Below are 20,004 nucleotides of genomic sequence, written 5' to 3'. Positions count from 1 at the left end.
ACCAGGAGTCAGGAACACGGAAAACAAAGGTCTGAAACTAAAAAAAAATGGGGTGTTCCAGGAACAGATGTGTGCAGTAGGACTGGTACAGAAAAGGCAAGGGTGGGAGAGGAAGTGGGTTTGGGGCTGGAGAGGTGGGCAGGGACCAGTGCCCACAGGATGCCCCTACCAATGCAGGGTGTGGACCTCACCCAGGGCACTGGGGAGCATGGAAGGCATTAGGCAGGGGAATGACATGGTCAGATTCCTGTATTGTCTCTATCACCATCTCAATGGGGGACTCTGAGCTGGTCACATCCATGGGGGCAAGCAGGCTCAGTTTTCCTCTGTGTCAGACTGGATGTGAGGTCCAGGAAGCACGTGGCAGCCCAGATGGTCTGGGCCCTTCTTGGCCTGAGTGTGACCTCCCTGGATTTGATGATTAACTCCCAACCCTTTGGGGTCAAGGGGAACTGCTTGGTCATGATTCTTCATAAGGACTTTAGCAGTTTCATCCCCTCCTCACACTAAGCACATGCCATCCTTGTCAGGTGTCCTGTCCTGGACGAGGAACTGGGGACACGGAGGTGGTAAAACCTAATTTATGCCCTGAGGTGGCCCCCAGCCTGAGGGGGAGAGGAAGATACCAATTCAGTGACAACCCTTACATCCCCTAAGAGGACACAGAACAGAAGGTCCCCAAAGGGCAGCTGAGGGTGGGGGTGATCAGGGAGGACTCCCTGGAGGAGGGGGGCTTTAGCATACATGCTCAGACAAGAAGCATGACAGCCACATTTACTGCAGGTCTACTGCATGCCAGCCTTTCTGTGTTGACAAGAGAGTCCCATAGGCTTTTGTTTGTCTTGTTTGTTTGTTTGGCTCCACTGGCTCTTCACTGGGGTGTGTGGGCTTTCCAGCTGTGGTGCAAGGGCTTAGTTGCCCTGCAGTATGTGGGGTCTTAGTTCCCTCTCAAAGTTTATTTTAATAGTTGAGTATTTATAGCCTCTGTGTGGGTGTGCATAAAGTAATATCCAGAATTTTATGGATATTATCGCTTAGAAAGAAGCTAAGGCAGGTATTAAACTTTTTAAATGGAGTTTGTGGTTTTAAAAAATATGAAGTAGTAGCAGTAAGTTTCTGGCATGAAGAGGCAATAACAATAACAAATAACCTTGAAGCCAGGCTCTAGTACAAATACCAGCTTTGCACTTACTGGCTGTGTGACTTTTGATAAGTTGCTTAACTTCTCTGTGCCTTGTTTTCTCAAGCGTTGTTATTGTTCAATTGCTAAGCCATGTTCGACTCTTTGTGATTCCATGGACTGCAGCACGCCAGGCTTCCCTGTCCTTCACGGTCTCCTAGAGTTTGCTCCAACACATGTCCATGGAGTCGGTGATGTCATCCAACCATCTCATGCTCTGTCGTCCCCTTCTCCCAACCTCAATCTTTCCCAGCATCAGGGTCTTTTCCTACGAGTTGGCTCTTCGAATCAGGTGGTCAGAGTATGGGAGCTTCAGCTTCAATGACAGTCCTTCCAATGAATATTCAGGGTTGAGTTCCTTTAGGATTGACTGGTTTAATCTCTTTGCAGTCCAAGGGACTCTCAAGAGTCTTCTCCAGCGCCACAATTTGAAATCATCAGTTCTTCAGCGCTCTTTATGGTCCAACTCTCACTTCCATACATGACTACTGGAAAAACCATAACTCTGACCTTTGTCGGCAAAGCAATGTCTCTGCTTTTCAATACAGTGTCTAGTTTTGTCATAGCTTTTCTTCCAAGGAGAGGGGGTCTTTTAATTTCATGACTGCAGACACCATCCAAAGTAATTTTGGAGCCCAAATAAAATTTGTCACTATTTCCATTTTTCCCCATCTATTTGCCATGAAGTCATGGGACCAGATGCCGTGAACTTCATTTTTTGAATGTTGAGTTTTAAGCCAGCTTTTTCACTCTCCTCTTTCACTTTTATCAAGAGTCTCTTTAGTTCCTCCTCACTTTCTGCCATTAGAGTGGTATCATCTGCATGTCTGAGGTTGTTGATATTTCGAGATGTGGGTCGGCAGCAGCCTGCTTTGGGGACAGGGACACTGGCTGTAGCAGTCCTGGAAGGTTTGTGTTGGCATAAGTGCTTTCGGAGGTCGCCTTTAGCCCTACCATGGAGCCTGTCGACTCCAGGACCCAGCCAAACAACAAGAGGGAGGGAGCACAGCCCCACCCATCAGCAGACAACTGGATTAAAGATTTACTGAGCAGGGCCCTGCTTACCAGAACAAGACCCAGGATTCTCAAATGTGGGGTGAGCATTAAATACAACTTCCTTTGTGGAGTTGATGTGAAGATCAAAAGAGTTAACGGATGTGAAATATTGAGAACAGTAGCAGGATTTCCCTGGTGGTCCAGTGGTTAAGAAGCCACACTTCCAATGCAGGGGGCTGCAGGTTCGATCCCGCAGGCCCACTGCTCGGCGTGGCCAAACAAAGAAAAACACAGTTAGAACAGTAGGAAGAATTTTGTGTTCGCTGCTGCTGCTGCTGCTGTCACCATGATGAAAGGTGTGACACAAGAGTGTGGTAACAATTGCACCAGCAGCCCATGACATGGCAAGACATTACTCTATCACAGAATGATTACAACACCTAGGGGGAGGTGGGCATTGTAGTGAACGCCGCATCGTGGAGTCAGACGTGGCTCAGAGAGGCCGAGTCACTTTCCTGGGGTCACACAGCTGTGGCCAAGCCAGGGCTTAGACCCACCCAGAGGGGCCAGGCTCCAGAGCTCCTGATCCGGAAGAGGATTGGGTGGGAAAGCCAGAGTGGTCATATCAGAGAGCAGAGGAGGCTGGAGAGGGGTCCGGGTCACTGACCCTTCCCCCCCACACCCCGTCCCCCTCCTGCCCCAAAGCCACATTCATTAGCCGGTCCCTATCCCTGACATCTCAGGCCACTGAACGCTCATCCTGGCCAGCTTCCTGGATTATTCATTAAGCTTCATTTCACCATCCTCAACCCCAGCTGGCCTTCTTGTTCCCAGGGCAGGGGAACTACACAGAGAGGAGGGACGGAGTCTTGGACACGAGGGTCTGGCCCTCGGGACTTGCAGGGTCAACCTTGGGCTCCGTGTCGTACATATTCCAAGTCTGAGGCTCAGTTCCATTAACAGGTGAAGCAGCAGGGGCTCGGACAGTCAAGCAAGCAGCCCGGCTAGGGAGCCACCCCAGCGGGATGTGGCCCCGCGTCTTCTGACACCCGGTGGTGCTGGTCTAGTCGCTCAGTTGTGTCTGATTCTTCGCCACCCCCATGGACTGTAGCCCACCAGGCTGCTCTGTCCATGGGATTTCCCAGGCAAGAATACTGGGGTGGGTTGCCATTTCCTCCTCCAGGGGATCTTCCCAACCCAGGGATCAAACCCGCATCTGGTACATCTGAGCTAACGTCTCAGACACTCACCAAGATGGTAAATCATTCCAGAGCAGAGAGGGTCTTAAACTAGGGGGTGATGTTTTTGCAGGCTGTTGCTGATTCACTCTGTCCTCCGTAGAGGAACACGGCTCTCTATCTGCCACTGTCCCCATCTTTCTCTGTTGCCTTCCCAACACCCAGCAGGCTCCTACTTGGTCCCTGGAGTTATTTGAGTTTGCCTGCCCTGGGAACCTTTGGGCAGAGGAACTCTTCCTCTCTCTTCTTGCCTCTGAAAAGGAAAGGAGTCAGTTATTAAAGGAGAAACTGAGGCACAGGATAAGGTTCTGTGACTTGCCCCCAATTGCCCAGCAAATAGCCCACAGGACCAATCATTGAGAGATACCACATCTAACATGGATGCTCTTGTCCCAAGAGGCATACACATTCACAGCCATGATATCTGACCTGGAAGTATCTGTAGGGGGCATCTAACCCATCCTTACTGTGGATGGCAAAGATGGGGCCCAGAGGAAAATGGGAAACCGTTCTGGCCCTATGTTCAGATTTTTCTAAATAAAGATAAATGGATAGACTGCTTTTAGGGTGCGATGTATTAAATATTGTACAATATATTAAGTAATCAGAAACTCTAGGGGGTGATTACAGGGAGGGAAAGACAGGGAAGCCTGGTGTGCTACAGTCCATGGGGTCATGAAGAGTCGGACACGACTTGGCGACTGAACAACAGAAGGAGGTGGTACAACTCTATACGCTTTTTTGTGTGTTTGGAAACAGTCTTTATTACAATATTAACTTTTTAAAATACTTATTTATTTGACTGCACCCAGTCTTAGTTGTGGCATGTGGGATCTAACTTCCTGACCAGTGATCAAACCCAGGCCCCCTGCAAATGGGAGCGTGGAGTCTTAAACACTGGACTACCAGGGAAGTCCCATGATGGAGCTATGATATATTAAGAATATTATCTTATCACTGCTTCCCCCTTGCTTCACTCCCCTGGGGAGAAGAGAGACAGAGAGACAGACAGAGACAGAGAGACAGAAAGAGAGGCAGAGAGACAGTAAGAGACAAAGAGACAGATCAGAGAGAAACAGAAACAGAGAAAGAGCAAGAGAAAATGAAAAAAAGAGGGAAGGAAAGAAAGAAAGGGTCCTACTTGTAGCGTTTGCTAATTCTCATGGTATCAATACTGCCCCAGCAGAGAGTTTCCCTGGTGGCTCAGACGGTAAAGAATCTGCCTGCAATGCTGGAGACCTGGGTTCCATCCCTGGGTTAGGAAGATCCCCTGGAGGAGGGAATGGCAGCCCACTCCAGTATTCTTGCCTGGTGAATCCCCATGGACAGAGGAGCCTGGTGGGCTACAGCCCGTGGGGTCGCAAAGAGTCAGACACGATTGAGTAACTAACACTTTCTTGCAAAACAGAGAAGGGAGTGAAGACACCTTCACTCCTGTACTGTTCTCTGAAGTGGTTGCCTGTGACCCCCAGACGATGGGGCAAGGATCCGCGTGGCTGGAAATGAGGAAGGGTGCCCCCTACAAGCTGGAGTCGGGTGGGGTCAGGGTACAGACCAAGGGAGGCCCAGGCAGCCTCTCCACCCCATCTCAATCCTGGAATGTCATTGCCATCCCTGGGCAGGGGCAGGGTGGGGAGGGAAAACCCCTCGTTGTATCCAATGATTTATCTGCTTGAAATAAAAATTAAGCTGATTTAGAGGAAAATAAAGAAGTCATCTGTTGCACACTGGTCTTGTGTTCTGAGGCTGAAACTCTGCAAATATCTTGTTTTTTTGGTGAACTTTGGACAAAATCAGTCACAGGTCATTTAGTCTTAGTCAACTCCTTACACGTTAATGGGTGGGTAATGATAACCCCAAGGGGGGGTGGCCAGTGTGTCCAGTTTGAGCCACAGGGCCCACCAAGGGACTGTTTGTCCTGTTTGGGGATGACGCAAACCCGGACAGCATCACCACATGCAGTGCCATCAAATGGCTCAAGGAGGGTTCCAAAAGGTCTGGGTCAAATCGAATGATGGACTGAAGCCAGGTGAAAGAAAATAAAGAGGGCTGCCTGCCAAGTCCTACAGCCAGGGCCACAGAGGTTAAATGAATTAAACCCAAAACAAGTGAAGTGTGATTCGACTGTATTAATCTCATCAAGAAAATACTTAAACTTCTCTGGGGGTTGACTGAGTAGCAGCTAGACATAGAACAACAGATATTTTGTTTGTTTTGTTTGGGTTTTGGGTTTTTGTTTTTTTTTTTAACACTGAGCCAAGTGGCTTGAGGGATCTTAGTTCCCTGACCAGGAATCAAACCCTGGAAGCACGGAGTCTTAACCATTGGACCTCCAGGAATTCCCAGAACAACAGTTTTTTAGATAAAGTACAGCTTCCCTGGTGGCTCAGAAGGTAAAGAATCTTCCAGCAATGCAGGAGACCTGGGTTTGATCCCTGGGTTGGGAAGATTCCCTGGAGGAGGACAAGGCAACCCATTCTTGCCTGGAGAATGTCCATGGACAGAGGAGCCCGGTGGGTTACAGTCCACAGGGTTGCAAAGTGTTGGACACGACTGAACAGCTAAACACACAGCACATGTCTTTCACCCACACAAGATCACGTGGTCATGTTAATAAAAGTAAAGAAGATAGAACAAGGGAGGACACAGTCGCATTCTATAATACTCTCAAGCAGAATTTTTCAGCTTCTGCACTATTGGCATTTGGGGCCTGATGATTCTTTGTCGGGGGTGGGGGGTATGCTGTCCTGTACACTATAGGATGTTGAGTGAGTGGAGGGGAGAGTGACAAATCCAGTGAGGGACAAGTTAGTACAGACCTGCCCTCAGGATGTTCATGGTCTTCTGGGAAGAGTCCCAGGGGCTGCCAGGCTGCAGAATCTCAAAGAGGCTTCAACTCAGATTTGATGGGGAATAAACATGAATGAGGAGCCAGGCTTACAGGGAGGGCTCAGGAAAACGGGACCAGAGAGGTGAGAAAGTCCTAGGTAATGATAACACTACCAAAGATAATCATAACAGCAGCTACTATTCTTTGAGCTCTTACCCCTGGGACTGGGCTGTTGCTATCTCTGTCTTACAATTCCTAGTAGGCATCATCATTTCCATTTCTTGGGGGCAGGAAACAGACTTAGGGGAAGTCACATGACCATCCCGAGGTCACACAGCTGGGTGGCAGTTTCAGCCCAGGTTTGATGGACTCAGGAGCCAGAGACCTTAACTAATCAGGAGACGCTCGGGCTTGGCTGCACACCACCAGGGAGGGTAAACAGAAGTGAGAGCTGTCTGTTCCTCCCCTGGGACCGTGAAAACAATTGTCAGCATCCCTAGCTCCCACGACCAAGGACACACGGATCTGGTGTGATGTAACAGAGCCAGCAGGCAAGAGGTAAGGGAGGCAACTTGCCTAAGTTTCACAGCCAGCCTCTCATCCCTCCTCCTGGGGCCACCGGCTCTGCCCTCACCTTCCTACATTAGATATATCTGGGCCTCCGTTTACCCATCTGTCAAATGGAGGAACTATTGGCCGCTCAGTCATGTCCAACTCTTTTCAACCTGATGGACTGTAGCCCTCCAGGCTCCTCTGTGCATGGGATTTTCCAGGCCAGAATACTGGAGTGGGTTGCCATTTTTTCTCCAGGAGATCTTCCCAGCCCAGGGATCGAGCCCAGGGTCTCCTGCACTGTAGGTGGGTTCTTTACAGTCTGAGTCACCCTCCAAAGGGCAAATGGGGGAAGAGGACTTTCAATTTCCTCCCCTGCTTCTCAAGACCTTTCAAGGAAGGACTAAATGGGAGAGGATAGCCCTGGTATCCGATTACCCAGAACTAGGGACAGAAATGCCCTCTTGAGTACCAAAACATGAAAATAGCCATCCTCTGTGAAGTGCCTGCCATGTGCTAGGCACTGCCTACAACTTTACCTCAGTTAGGCCATAAAATCCTCATAATGTTACTGAAAGCTCAGCCTCTCTGTACACTGATGTCTAATCAGATCCCAGAGACAGAGTTTTGGGTGAAGTAGAAAAAGATTGCTTTGCCAGGCAAAGGGAGACACTCCAGGTTCCTGGCTCGGAAAACTATGTGTCTCAACTCCAGAGAGTCCCTTGGACTGTAAGGAGATCAAACCAGTCCATCCTAAAGGAAATCAACCCTGAATATTCATTGGAAGGACTGATGCTGAAGCTGAAGCTCCAATACTTCGACCACCTGATGCAAAGAGCCAACTCATTAGAAAAGACCCTGATGCTGGGAAAGACTGAAGGCAGAGGAAAAGGGGGTGACAGATGAGATGGTTGGATGGTATCACAGACTCAATGGATGTGAGTTTGAGCAAGCTCCGGGAGATGGTGAAGGACTGGGAAGCCTGGCATGCTTCAGTCAATGTGGTAGCAAAAAGTCGGACACTACTGAGTGACTGAACAACAATTCCAAAGAACTTAATGAGGGTTTTTATAATCATGGGTCAAAGGTAGGGTCTCTAACAAGATTACAGTGTGAGCAGGACTTGCAGTGCCTTAAGTCTCAGTTGGTCTTCTAATCTTGATGAACTTTCCTGGTCTGTTTAACCTTGCTTCAGATGATTTCTCACCCCACTCCAGGACTCTTGCCTGGAAAATCCCATGGACGGAGGAACCTGGTGGGCTGCAGTCCATGGTGTCGCTAAGAGTCGGACACGTCTGAGCGACTTCACTTTCACTTTTCACTTTCATGCATTGGAGAAGGAAATGGCAACCCACTCCAGTGTCCTTGCCTGAAGAATCCCAGGGACGGGGGAGCCTGGTGGGCTGCCGTCTATGAGGTCACACAGTCGGACACGACTGAAGTGACTTCGCAGCAGGTGATGTCTTGGCTACTCCTCTTTTGATTAGTAACTGTTCAAATCGCCCTTTGGAACTCAGGAAAGGTCATAATGGCTGGAGTCTTAAAACGGGGGACAGAAATGCCTCCATATCTGGGAACCCCACAGGGCCCTGCTAGGTTTCAGGGTGATGAGAGTACTCTAAACTGATGCTCTGTAAATGGGTGAATTGTAGGCCTCGTGAATCATATCTCAATAAAGTCACTTTTCTAAAAAAAATGCCCAGACAGGATGTCAACAATGACAGACATTTTGTCTCTTTCTTTTTGGTTCTTATATGATTGATTTCTTTAATTTGGTGTTTTTCAGATCATAGCCATTATCCTTTCTTTTTAAAAAAAAAAAAAAAAAAGTCTTTATTGATTTTGCTACTATATTGCCTCTGTTTTATGTTTTGGTCCCTTTGGCCACAAGTCATGGGGGATCTTAGGTCCCCAGCCAGGGAGTGAACCTGCACCCCCTGCACTGGAAGTCAAAGTCTTAACCACTGGACCACCAGGGAAGTCCTTGTGATTCATACTTGTTGAAGCAAATGGAACAGTACTAGAGGTCAAAAGAAAGATTTAGTCATCTTGTTTCCCACCCCCTAAACAGGGAGCTATTCCATTGGAATGGTGATTAATCCAGCATTTAAAACAGTTGCCTTTCTCGTGGCGTTAGTGGTCGGTCACTAAGTTCTGTCTGACTCTTTTGCGACCCCATGGACTGTATCCCTCCTGGCTCCTTTGTCTGTGGGATTTCCCAGGCGAGAATACTGGAGTGGGTTGCCATTTCCTTCTCCAGGGGATCTTCCAGACCCAAGGATTGAATTCATGTCACTTGCATTAGCAGGTGGATTCTTTACCACTGAACCACCTGGAAAGCTTTCCTTGTACAAAGGTAGCCTCAAAAGCCTAAATCTGGGATATCTGATTGTGGCCAGATGCCCTCCCAACTCGCATCCCCAACCCACTCCCTCTCACCCCATCAGCTTTGTGTCCATAAAGGACTCAGAATTCCTAAATTTGCCTTTGACAACTAAAAAATGTCACTTGTCTCCTGGTTCTCGAAGAATGAAGTTGCTAGCCATTGCATTCGCTGACGTTTGACACACCCTGCCCAAAAGGAGATCAGGGCTGCCATCAGGAATGAGGCCCTCTGAGCTCTGGGAAAACCAACAGAACAGGTCTTAGGACAGTTGGATATTTCCAGGAGAAGTTTTTAGGAACCCGATTTCTTGTATCTTCTCACATCTAGAAAGGCACTAAAATCATTAATGGAGAATTCTGATCCTGGTGATCACCAGCAACCTTCTACTGAGAGGTATACCCCTTTCACCAAACCGTATATATATATACTGACCTCCCCACCCTCTTTGGAGCAGTTCCTCTGAGCTTCCTGGGAGGGTATCTGCCCGGCTATTGTCCTCAGTAAGTTCCCAAATAAAACTGAAACTTGCAACTCTCACCTTGTACATTTTTATTTCAGTCGACACATTTCATCCTTGCCTCCTGGGCGATCTTGGGCAATTTTATTTTATCTCTGAGCCTGTTTCTTCACCTGTGACATGGGACTCAAAATGCCCACTCACCTGGTTGTCTCAGGGGTAAGTGAAGCCCCACATCACATAGGAAATACTTGACATGGAATCAGGCACAAGCAGATGCTCGGGTGAGATAAGCACCAGCTGTATACACTCAGGGGGCAGGGGCTACACGTGAGCCTCCTGATGCCCACTCCCTTCAGCTCCGCCAACCTGGATCCCCAGCACCCACCCGGGAATGTTCCACTAGGGAGGGGGCTTGGAAGTACCTGTGGAAGGTCAGAGGGGGCCCGCAAGAGGGGACAGCCTGTCCCATGGAGACAAATGTGCAGGCTATTTGTATTCTCTCTGCCTTCTATGGGCTTCTCTGGTAGCTCAGCTGGTAAAGAATCCTCCTGTAATGCAGGAGACCCCGGGTTGATTCCTGGGTCAAGAAGATCCCCTGGAGAAGGGATAGGTTACCCACTGCGGTATACTTGGGCTTCCCTCGTGGCTCAGCTGGGAAAGAATCCACCTGCAATGCATGAGATCTGGATTCGATCCCTGGGTTGGGAAGATCCCCTGGAGGAGGGCATGGCAACCCACTCCAGTACTTGCCTGGCAAAGCTGCATGGACAGAGGAGCCTGGCGGGCTGCAGTCCACAGGGTCGCAAAGAGTTGGACGCCACTGAGTGACGAAGCACAGCACACTGCCTTCTATATCACCCATATTCTTGTCCTGGCTAGTGGGACAGGAAACCTTTGCTGAAGGGGCCAGGAAGAAAGCCGGCGGGATGCATGTGGGTGTGGTGTTCATGCATGCGCACCACATACAGACCCCTGCACACAGCCAGAGACAGACTGAGGCTTGGCACGGGGCCAGGAGGCAAAATCTTCCACTTCTGTGATGAAGATGATGGTAATGAGGGTAGTGATGGCTGCCAGCACTTACTGAACAGTCACCGGACCCCAGGCCTGTTACATAAATATATTAGGGTGTCATCTAATCTTATAAGGGTGATACTAATATTATCCCCATTTTACAGATGAGCAAACAGAGTCCCCAGGACACAACATGACTCACCTGGAGCCACACATCTAGTGAAGGGCAGAGCCAGGAACCCTGACCCTCTAGGTCTTACCTATATTGCCCCTTTAGGACAAGAGAGTTATAAAGGATAACAGGGGATGGCAATTTTAAAAACTTGTGTTCAGCCTTTGTGATTAAGTAATATCAGTGGCTTATCATGTCCCTATTCCTGTTGAATTTCACTTTGAAATTTTATATCCCCAATACTTATGACACTTGGGATTTTTCTGAGTTCTCCTTTTAATGCTTAAAAATATGCTGACACAGGACTTGCCTGATGGTCCAGTGGTTAAGGCCCCACACTGCCAATTCAGAGGGTGTGGGTTCCATACCTGGTCGAGAAACTGAGATCCCACGTGCCCTGCTGAGCAGCCAAAAGCTTTTAAATTACATGTACATTGACATGATGGTTCCATTCTTAACCCATGACCTGGGCATGAAATAGTTTAATGTCATTGGAATTTGAAGAATATTAATCATGCATGTATGGCGAAATAAGTTCTGGTAAGCTGTTATGAAATTGAAACTAAAAGCAGGTGAAAAAAGCACTTTTGTGTTTCTCTATATGGTTAAGAACCAGTCCTCTTGCATCATAAGGGTGATTATTCATCATTTTTCTTTTGCTTTACAGCACAAACAAACGTGTGAGTTTCTAAACTCAATAAATAAATAAAAGTTAAAACCTGTGTTCAGATTGCAGATTTAGGGTTTCCCCTGCTGCGTCCAGGAGCTAGCTCATCCCTCTTACTTTATGCCTCAGTTTCCTTTTCTGTAAGATGGGGATAATAATAGCATACACTTCCTCCCTGGTTTGATTCTTGACCACTGAGGGCCAAGCAAGTGCTTGCAAAGATAAGTGCCTTATTTCACATCCTTATCTGGCAGCTTCCTGGAAGCTGTGGTGAAGTAGGTATTTGTCCTGAAAGGAAGCTGAGGGTGGAGAAGGGGCGTGGCTAGCGGGACTGGGAAAGACCCTGCTATAGAGAGGGGCGTTCCCTTCCGGGAAGCCCCTAGAGCCAAGAGGCGGGGCCTGGCGGGGGTGTGGCCGATCCTGGTGTCCCATTGGCTGCTCAGATGCCCCAGGGGAATAAAGCCTGGACCCGTTAGCACCTGGGACAATTCTGAAGACACTCTACCCCTCCTACTCGTCAAGTCTGTGGACCGGCTATCCAGTTGGTCCATCTAGACCATCTCCAGTCTATTCCTCCTTTGCCTGACGCTCAGACACCCAGCTCCTCACCTTTCTCCGGTAAGCCGCCCTATCCATCCACACCTCCATCCGCAGGACTGGGGTATCTGCGGCCACCTTGCGTTTTCCCTGGGCAAGAGAGGGAGAAAGAGTCAGATAAGCGTAAAATCCCAGCTTTGAAGCCAGACTGCTGGGTTCACTGCCAGCTTTGCACCTCGGTTTCCTCATCTGTACAGTGGAGGTAATAATAACAGAATCTTCCTCTTAAGGTGGTTGTGAGTATTGGAAGCGGGGAGTCTTAACCACAATCCCAGTCCTAATAAGAGTTAATTTTTATTTATTTGGCTGGTTGGGTCTTAGTTGCAGCACACAGGATCTTTGTGTCACGTGGGGATCTCCCAGGGACTCTAGCTAGTTGTGGCATGCAGGGTCTCAGGTTCTCATTCACCCAGAATCCATGGAGACAGACCTCCCCCCCACCTACTGTGTCCTGGAGAGAGCTTGGACTCTCTCTGGGCCTAGGCTGCCTGGTTCAAATCTTACCTCTTCTCTTTGTAATTACATGGCGACTTAGTGGTTAGGACTCCATGCTCTCACTGCTTGAGGGCACGGGTTCAATCCCTGATTGGGGAGCTAAGATCACACAAGTCTTGAGACATGGCCATTAAAAAAAAAGAATCCCTTCTCTGCTAGTCACTCCCTGTGTGACCTTGGACAAGCCAATACTGCAGTTTCTTTTTTTAAAAAAGTTTTAATTAGTTTCTTTGTTTTTGGCTGCACTGGGTGCACTCAGACTTTTTCTCTAGTTGCGGCGAACGGGGGCTACTCTAGCTGCCGTGTGCGGGCTTCTCACTGCGGTGGCTTCTCTTGTTGCGGAGCACAGGCTCTCGGGCAGGCAGGCTTCAGTAGTTGGAGCACTCGGGCTCAGTCGTGGCAGAGGAGCCTAGTTGAGCCTCGGCACGTGGAGTCTTCCCAGAGCAGGGATCGAACCCATGCTAGGTGGATTCTTTCTGTCATGATGCTGGGGCTTGATTGGACTCAGCCAGGCAGTTCTCACTTGGGTCTCTTCTCGGGGGCTGCACTGTGATAACGGTAGCTGGGCTAGAGTCTTCCCTAAGTCAGGCGCCATGTCTGCCCGTCAGCTGGGATATCAGCTGGACATGTTAGGCGGGGCACCTCCCTGGGGCCCCCGGCATGCCACCAGGGCTTGTTCCCATCTTGGCGGCTGGATTCATACAGGGAGCTTCCCAGCTGCCTGGCAGCTCGGTCGCCTTGTATGACCCGGCCTTGAGAGGCATGCTGGGCTACAGCCAGATGACACAGGGCTGTCAGTAATGGACAGTGTCCATCTCTTCACGACTCCCTGTTCAGTGGCCTCCTGTTAGTAGCTTGAAATGTCACAGACGTGCAGACACTAGAAGTCAAGGTTTCTTCCCCTTTGGCGAGGCTATCATTAGACACTCACCAGCACATCACTGCTTGGAGGGAGTCACTTGGTGTTCGTTTCCCTGCAGTCACAGTCCCTCCCCCTACGCACCCCCCCCTCCACCCAGGGTTCAAGGGAAGGAAGTGTAGACCTGACCCCACCTCCCACCTAGAAAAGCCTCAGTGTTGCATCATAAGCGGTGTGTGAGGGGTAGGAATTGCTCAGCGATCAATCTGGAAAACACAATCAGAGCCTGTTTCCTCAACAGGAGAACTGGACAATAACATTAGGCAATTATCCTGGGCATTTCCTAGGGCTGGTAGAAAGATTAAGTGAGTTAATATCTGTGAAACTTAAGAAAACGCCTGGCACATGGTAATCACTTTAAATATTTATGTGTTTACTTGTGTGGCTGCCTCAAGTCTTACTTGCAGCACGCAGCATCTTTGTGTCATGCAGGATCTTTTCTTGTGGCTTGTAGTCCCTAGTTGTGGTGTGCCGGCTGAGCGGCTCTGCGGTATGTGGGATCTTAGTTCCCCAACCAAGGATCGAACCTATATCCTCTTGCCTTGCAAGACAGATTCTTAACCACTGGAACACCAGGGAAGTCCTGGTAATCACTTTATAAGTGAATGTTAAATAATATAATAGTTATTACAAAAAAAAAACAATAATAAAAAGCTTCCCCTAATGGTTACAGGGTTTTCCAAAGATTAGTTGTTTTTATTAAGCTTTTATTGGAATATAGTTGCTTTACAATGTGGTGTTGGTTTCTGCCTTACAACAACCTGAATCAGCTATATGTATACATATATCCCCTCCCTCTTGAACCTCCGTCCCACCCCCCTGCCCCATTCCACCCTCCCATGTCATCACAGAGCACTGGGCTGAGATCCTTATGTTATAGAGCAGCTTCCCACTAGCTGTCTATTCTACCCACGGTGCTGTATATATGTCAACACTGCTCTCTCAGTTCATCCCACCCTCTCCTTCTCCTGCTGGTCCGCAAGTCCTCTCTGTGTCTGAGTCTCTATTCCTGCCCTGCAAATAGTTCATCACTACCGTGCTTCTAGATTCCGTGTATATGCGTTGATATATGATATTCGCTTTTCTCTCTCTGACTTACTTCACTCTCAGAGATTAGTTTTTAAAGATGTGTAATTTAAATATGTAATAAACAGGCACACAGCAAAATATTGAAATGGTACAGAAGCAGGTGCCATGTGCCTGTCCTCCCCAGGGCCCCCCCACCCTGACGGGTTTCTTGTGTGTTTTCTGAGATGTCTCGTACACATGGATTGTGGGTGTGCATACGTATCCTTGCAGTTTTTGCACAAACTAGACCTGATATCCTGCCCCTGGGTTTTAGCCATAATCTTGCCGCTCATTCTGAGTCAACACCCACAAGTCTATTTCTTCCTCATAGTCTTCAAAAGCTGCAAGGTCTAGATGTTATTTTTCTTTTTTTGACCATGCCTCTCGGCTTGTGAGATCTTAGTTCCTCAACCAGGGATCTAACCCAGGCCCTCAACAATAAGAGCACAGAGTGATAACCACTGGAGCTCCAGGGAATTCCCTGGATGTCATTTCTGATGTTAATAGCTTCCCAGCATAATGTATGTGTGTGTTGGGGTGGGTAGGAGGTGAGCAGGGGTAGGGGGAGAGAAGATGACCTCTGCCCATTTTACAGATGAGGCAGCTGAGGCCAAAGGGAGATTCCTTGTCCGATAACAAGTTGGTGGCCGAGTTGCGATTTGAACTCAGGTCTCCAGGATGCTATAATCTGGCACTTGTCCTCGGCCTCCTGGGAAGTTAGGGACAGGGTCCTTCCCAGCCCCAGTGCAACTGAGTGGCAGCAGCTGACGCCAGGGCCAACTCCCCTGACCCTCTGGGTTTCTTTCCTTTCTCCCAGCGGTGATGTCGCGAAGACCCCTGCACGAGGAGACCCCTGTCCGTGACAGCATGACTCTGTCCAAAGTGGCCGGCACCACGGTCTATCTCAAGATAGACAGTTCCCAGCCCTCCGGCTCCTTCAAGATCCGGGGCATCGGACACCTCTGCACAACGGTACAGCCTCATCCAGGCAGATGCCCTCTGTGGACAGGGCGGGGCCACTCACTGCCATGTGACATCCTCGGAGTTCCAGGCTGGGCCCTGCTGACTCCCCACAGGCACCCTCCATCGGCACCTCCCCTGGTTAAAGGGTGTCAGCCCAGACGGTCCCCTCGTGGACTGATCCCAGAGCCATCAGTGACCTTCCTCTCCTTCATCTTTCCTTGAACCAGTTAGTATCTTTGGGGAGAAAAGATGTCAGGCCTGATCCTCTCCCCTGTCTGTCTCCACAGTGGGCTGAACGAGGCTGTGAACATTTCGTCTGCTCCTCAGGTAAGTGGCCTGCACGCCTCCTGTCCTCTGCGGTGTGTCCTGGGGTCAGGTGCTCCACCACTCTGAGCCCCGGTTTCCCCAGCAATGAATGAGCCGTTGCAAACATCTGTAGAAGTCCCAGTTTAGAATTCCAGGGGGAGGCCAGCCCTCACCCAGGGAGGGTTCAACCGCACTAACACTGTCTACCCTCCACCCCTGGTAGCGGGCAATGCAGGCATGGCAGCCGCCTATGCGGCCAGGAAGCTGGGCATCCCTGCCACGATTGTTGTGCCCAGCACCACGCCTGCCCTCACCATCCAGCGGCTCAAGAATGAGGGTGCCATGGTCAAAGTGGTGGGTGAGGTGAGTACCAACCTGGAGCCGGGGCCACAGAGGGCACTGGGGCACAGGGCCAAGTCTGCCGGCCCCTCATCCCTCGCGCCTTCTCTGTGATCTTGCAGACATTGGATGAAGCCATCAGGGTGGCCAAGGACCTTGAGAAAAACAACTCAGGCTGGGTCTACATCCCTCCCTTTGATGACCCCCTCATCTGGTATGTGGAGCCCCCAGTCAACCAGGGTGGATAGTGACCATGCCTCTACATCACTGAGTGGACACCTTCCCCAATACACACCATCACACACAGCAGCATACACGTGTGTGCACATCACATAGAAGCACACACACAGGCATGGCCGCTGGTGCCCACATCTATCTGTGTCAGTGCCCGTTCTCCTGGACCATGGGCGAATGCTTGGGCTCAGATACACAGGGGTGTGTGTGTATGCGTCATTGGGGCCTCCGGAAGCAGAACCTGAGACAAAGATTTCAGAGAAAGCGGTTGACTTGGGGGGTGACTCATTTGAGTACTGGGGAAGCAAGATGAGGAAGGAAGGGTGCTGATGGACTGGTGACCACTGTGGTCAGCAGGAGCTTAATCCCTCAGGGGCCCCTGGGAGCCAGCATGGACCATGAACCAGGGTTGTGGTAGAGGATGTTGGGCAAGGAGTGTCTGTGCATCAATTCCCGTAATTCTTAATTCCTATAATGGATTGAGGGCTGTTTCCGGGGGTTTCATTTCCTGGCACCACCAGCTGCCACATTCACCATGCTCCAGAGGCTAGAGGAAGACAGGCAGAGATGCAGGTGTTGGCAGCTGGAAATAGGGTGGAGTCAGGTTTGAGGGCACCAGCCTCAAGGCCCATCAGCTGCCTGGGATGAGGGCAAACAAGGGGTAAGGGGCATCTTTAAGACCCCTGCCTGGTGTCTCCAGGCAGCCCAGCCCTGACCTGCACCCCCCTTCCCCACCCACCTCCTCCAGGGAAGGCCACTCTTCCATCGTGAAGGAGCTGAAGAAGACGATGACCGAAAAGCCAGGGGCCATCGTGCTGGCAGTAGGGGGTGGAGGCCTCTTGTGTGGAGTGGTCCAGGGGCTGGTGGAGGTGGGCTGGAGGGACGTGCCCATCATCGCCATGGAGACCATTGGAGCCGAGAGCTTCCACGCTTCCACCAAGGCCGGCAAGCTCGTCACCCTGCCCCGCATTACCAGGTAAGCAGCCAGGGAGGCTGTCACTACGTTCAGCGAGTGTTGTGGGGAGCTCCCCGCTCAGTGCTGGCGGCGAGGTAGATCCCCATGCCAGCCCCATTTTGCAGGTGAGGAAACTGAGGCTTTGGTCACCTAGGGTCACGCAGCCAGTGAGTGGTATGGCTATTAATGAAGTCTGTGTGACTCTGTACCAAGAACACCACACTTCCTTGCATGAAAAGGCTAACACTGATCCTTTATTGGGTTCCTCTGTGGTAGGGTTTAACACACCTCACTAACTTACCAACCATTTATTGAGCCTCTAATATGTGCAAGGCACTGGCCGATCCTGGGGAGACAGTGGTGAATAAACACAGCTCCTGTTCCCAAGGGGTTCATATCCCAGCCCCAAACCTTTCCCAGATGGTGTTTGACTAGCATTAGGTTTAGCCACATTATACAGGAGTCCAAAATAACAGTGGTTTAAACAAAATTGAACTTTATTTCCTCTCATATAAAAAAGTCTAGCTCCACGAAGCCAGGTGCCCAGGACCCTTGATTTTGTTCTCCATCATCCTCATTGCATAGACTTATGGCCCAAGATAGCTGCTTAGGTGTTGGCTATCACACCCACGCTCCATCTGGCAGGAAGAAGTCAGGGCAGAAGCTGACTCTTTTCCTTTAAAGACATGGATATATCCACTCACCTCTTATTGTCCAGAAGGTAATCACCTGGTCTGCCTCCCTCTTCTCTCCTGTCTCTTTCCCCTCTTCTCCGTCTTTGTCCCTCCCAGTGTTGCCAAAGCCCTGGGCGTGACCACTGTGGCAGCGCAGGCTATGAAGGTGTATCGGGAACACCCCATTTTCTCTGAAGTTGTCTCGGACCAGGAGGCTGTGGCTGCTCTTGAGAAGTTTGTGGGTATGTATGTGCTAAGTCCTTTTGAGACCCAACCCTGCTGGCTAAGGACTATGTGGCTGTCCGATTGGCATGCCAAGGGATGTCATTCGCAATTCTGTCTCCTGTCCCTCTGTGGAACTTCCCATTACTGAAACTTACTGCAGTCCAGGGGTTAAAACAGAAAGACGGAGGGGACAAATGATAAAAGTCAGATAATGTAAGAGCAGGGGAAAATAACTGCGTGTGTAAAATGTTGGTTCTGAGCAATGTAGTCAGGGTGAAAAAGGAAACTATGGGCCTCAGTGTTGGACACAGAGGTGAGTCTGCGACTATGTTGGACTCTTTTTAAAATATCCTTGTGATTCTCCTTTTACTCTTCCAGATAAGCTTTTTTATTTTTGCCACATAGCATGGGCTTCCCAGGTGGCTCAGTAGTAAAAAATCCACCTGCCAATACAGGCGATGTGGGAGACTCGGGGAGACTTTGATCCCTGGGTCAGGAAGATCCCCTGGAGAAGGGAATGGCTTCCCACTCCAGTATTCTTGCCTGGAGACTCCCATGGGCAGAGGAGCCTGGAGGGCTACAGTCCATCAGGTCGCAAAGAGTCAGCGAGAGACAATTTAGCAAATAAACAGCAGCAGCAGCAATGTGCGATCTCAGTTGCCCAACCAGGGATCAAACCTGCACCCCGTGCAGTGAAAGCGCGGAGTCTTAACTGGACCACCGGGGAAGTCCTGAAGCTGGGCTTTGACGGGGTTCACCCTGGAACAGGGACCTCACACACACACACATACGCACACACTTATGCTGCCGTTTAAGTCTCCCGTACTGGGAGTTAGTTTGGCCAGTCAGTGCTGGCACTCTTGCTCAGATGATGTTAACGCAGTGCCCAGGAAATTACAAGCAAAGCAACTTGTTAGCTCTGATGTTGAAATTCAGCCCTGACTCAGGCCTTCCTTAGAAGGTCAATGGAGGGTAACGATGGGGGGTGGGGGTGGGGTGGTCCAGGACCAGTCTGTGGCCGGGGCTGATAGCCGATGGCTTCGCCAGTGACCCGGTGGTTTCCTGGCTCCACCCCCACCATCCCCTTGTTCTGGTAGATGACGAGAAGATCCTGGTGGAGCCCGCCTGTGGGGCCGCCCTGGCCGCCGTCTACAGCAACGTGATTCAGAAGCTGCAAGGACAGGGGAAACTCTGCACCCCTCTGTCCTCCGTTGTGGTCATTGTCTGTGGGGGCAGCAACATCAGCCTGGCGCAGCTGCTGGCACTCAAGAAACAGCTGGGCATGGACGGGCTGCCCCAGTGAGGAGCCTCCCCTACCCGGGATGCACCCTGGAAGGAGTGGAGTTTTCTGCAGCATGACCCAGCGCCTCATTGTAAACATTATTCCCGTGTCTGCTGGGAGCCCGTGGCCCGCACCAGCTGGTAACCTGGTTCTCCTGAGACCACTGTGTGTGGAGCTGCCGGAAAGGCAGCAGCCAGCAAGGCTGTGAGCAGAACTCTTCTGAGTGTTTGTTTCTCAGGAAGCCCAAAGCCTACCCTTACTCACTTCTCTTAAATCCACCCACACCCCCAGCCGTGCCTTGTGGCTTGTGGGATCTTAGTTCCCTGACCAGGGATTGAACCTGCACCCTCAGCAGTGACGGCATGAGTCCAAGCCACTGGACCACTGGGGAATTCCCTTTTCTGTTGTGCAAATTTTCATTTTCGTAAGAAGTGCTTTTTTATTGAAACAAA

General features: G+C 50.2%; 1 protein-coding gene across 1 annotated transcript; it reads left to right on the top strand.

The window, feature by feature from the left end:
* Window positions 1–11,925: 11,925 nt before the first annotated feature.
* On the top strand, window positions 11,926–20,004 carry SDS (serine dehydratase). The gene is made up of 8 exons (XM_043439802.1): window positions 11,926–12,113; window positions 15,392–15,546; window positions 15,825–15,864; window positions 16,067–16,206; window positions 16,305–16,396; window positions 17,165–17,392; window positions 18,163–18,287; window positions 19,368–20,004. Exons 2-8 carry the CDS (start codon window positions 15,397–15,399, stop codon window positions 19,571–19,573), a joined length of 981 nt encoding a protein of 326 aa, XP_043295737.1. The 5' UTR covers window positions 11,926–12,113; window positions 15,392–15,396; the 3' UTR covers window positions 19,574–20,004.

Source organism: Cervus canadensis, chromosome 1, assembly GCF_019320065.1.
Source record: "Cervus canadensis isolate Bull #8, Minnesota chromosome 1, ASM1932006v1, whole genome shotgun sequence".
NCBI lineage: Eukaryota > Metazoa > Chordata > Mammalia > Artiodactyla > Cervidae > Cervus > Cervus canadensis.
This window is presented reverse-complemented; position numbering and strand designations above follow the sequence as displayed.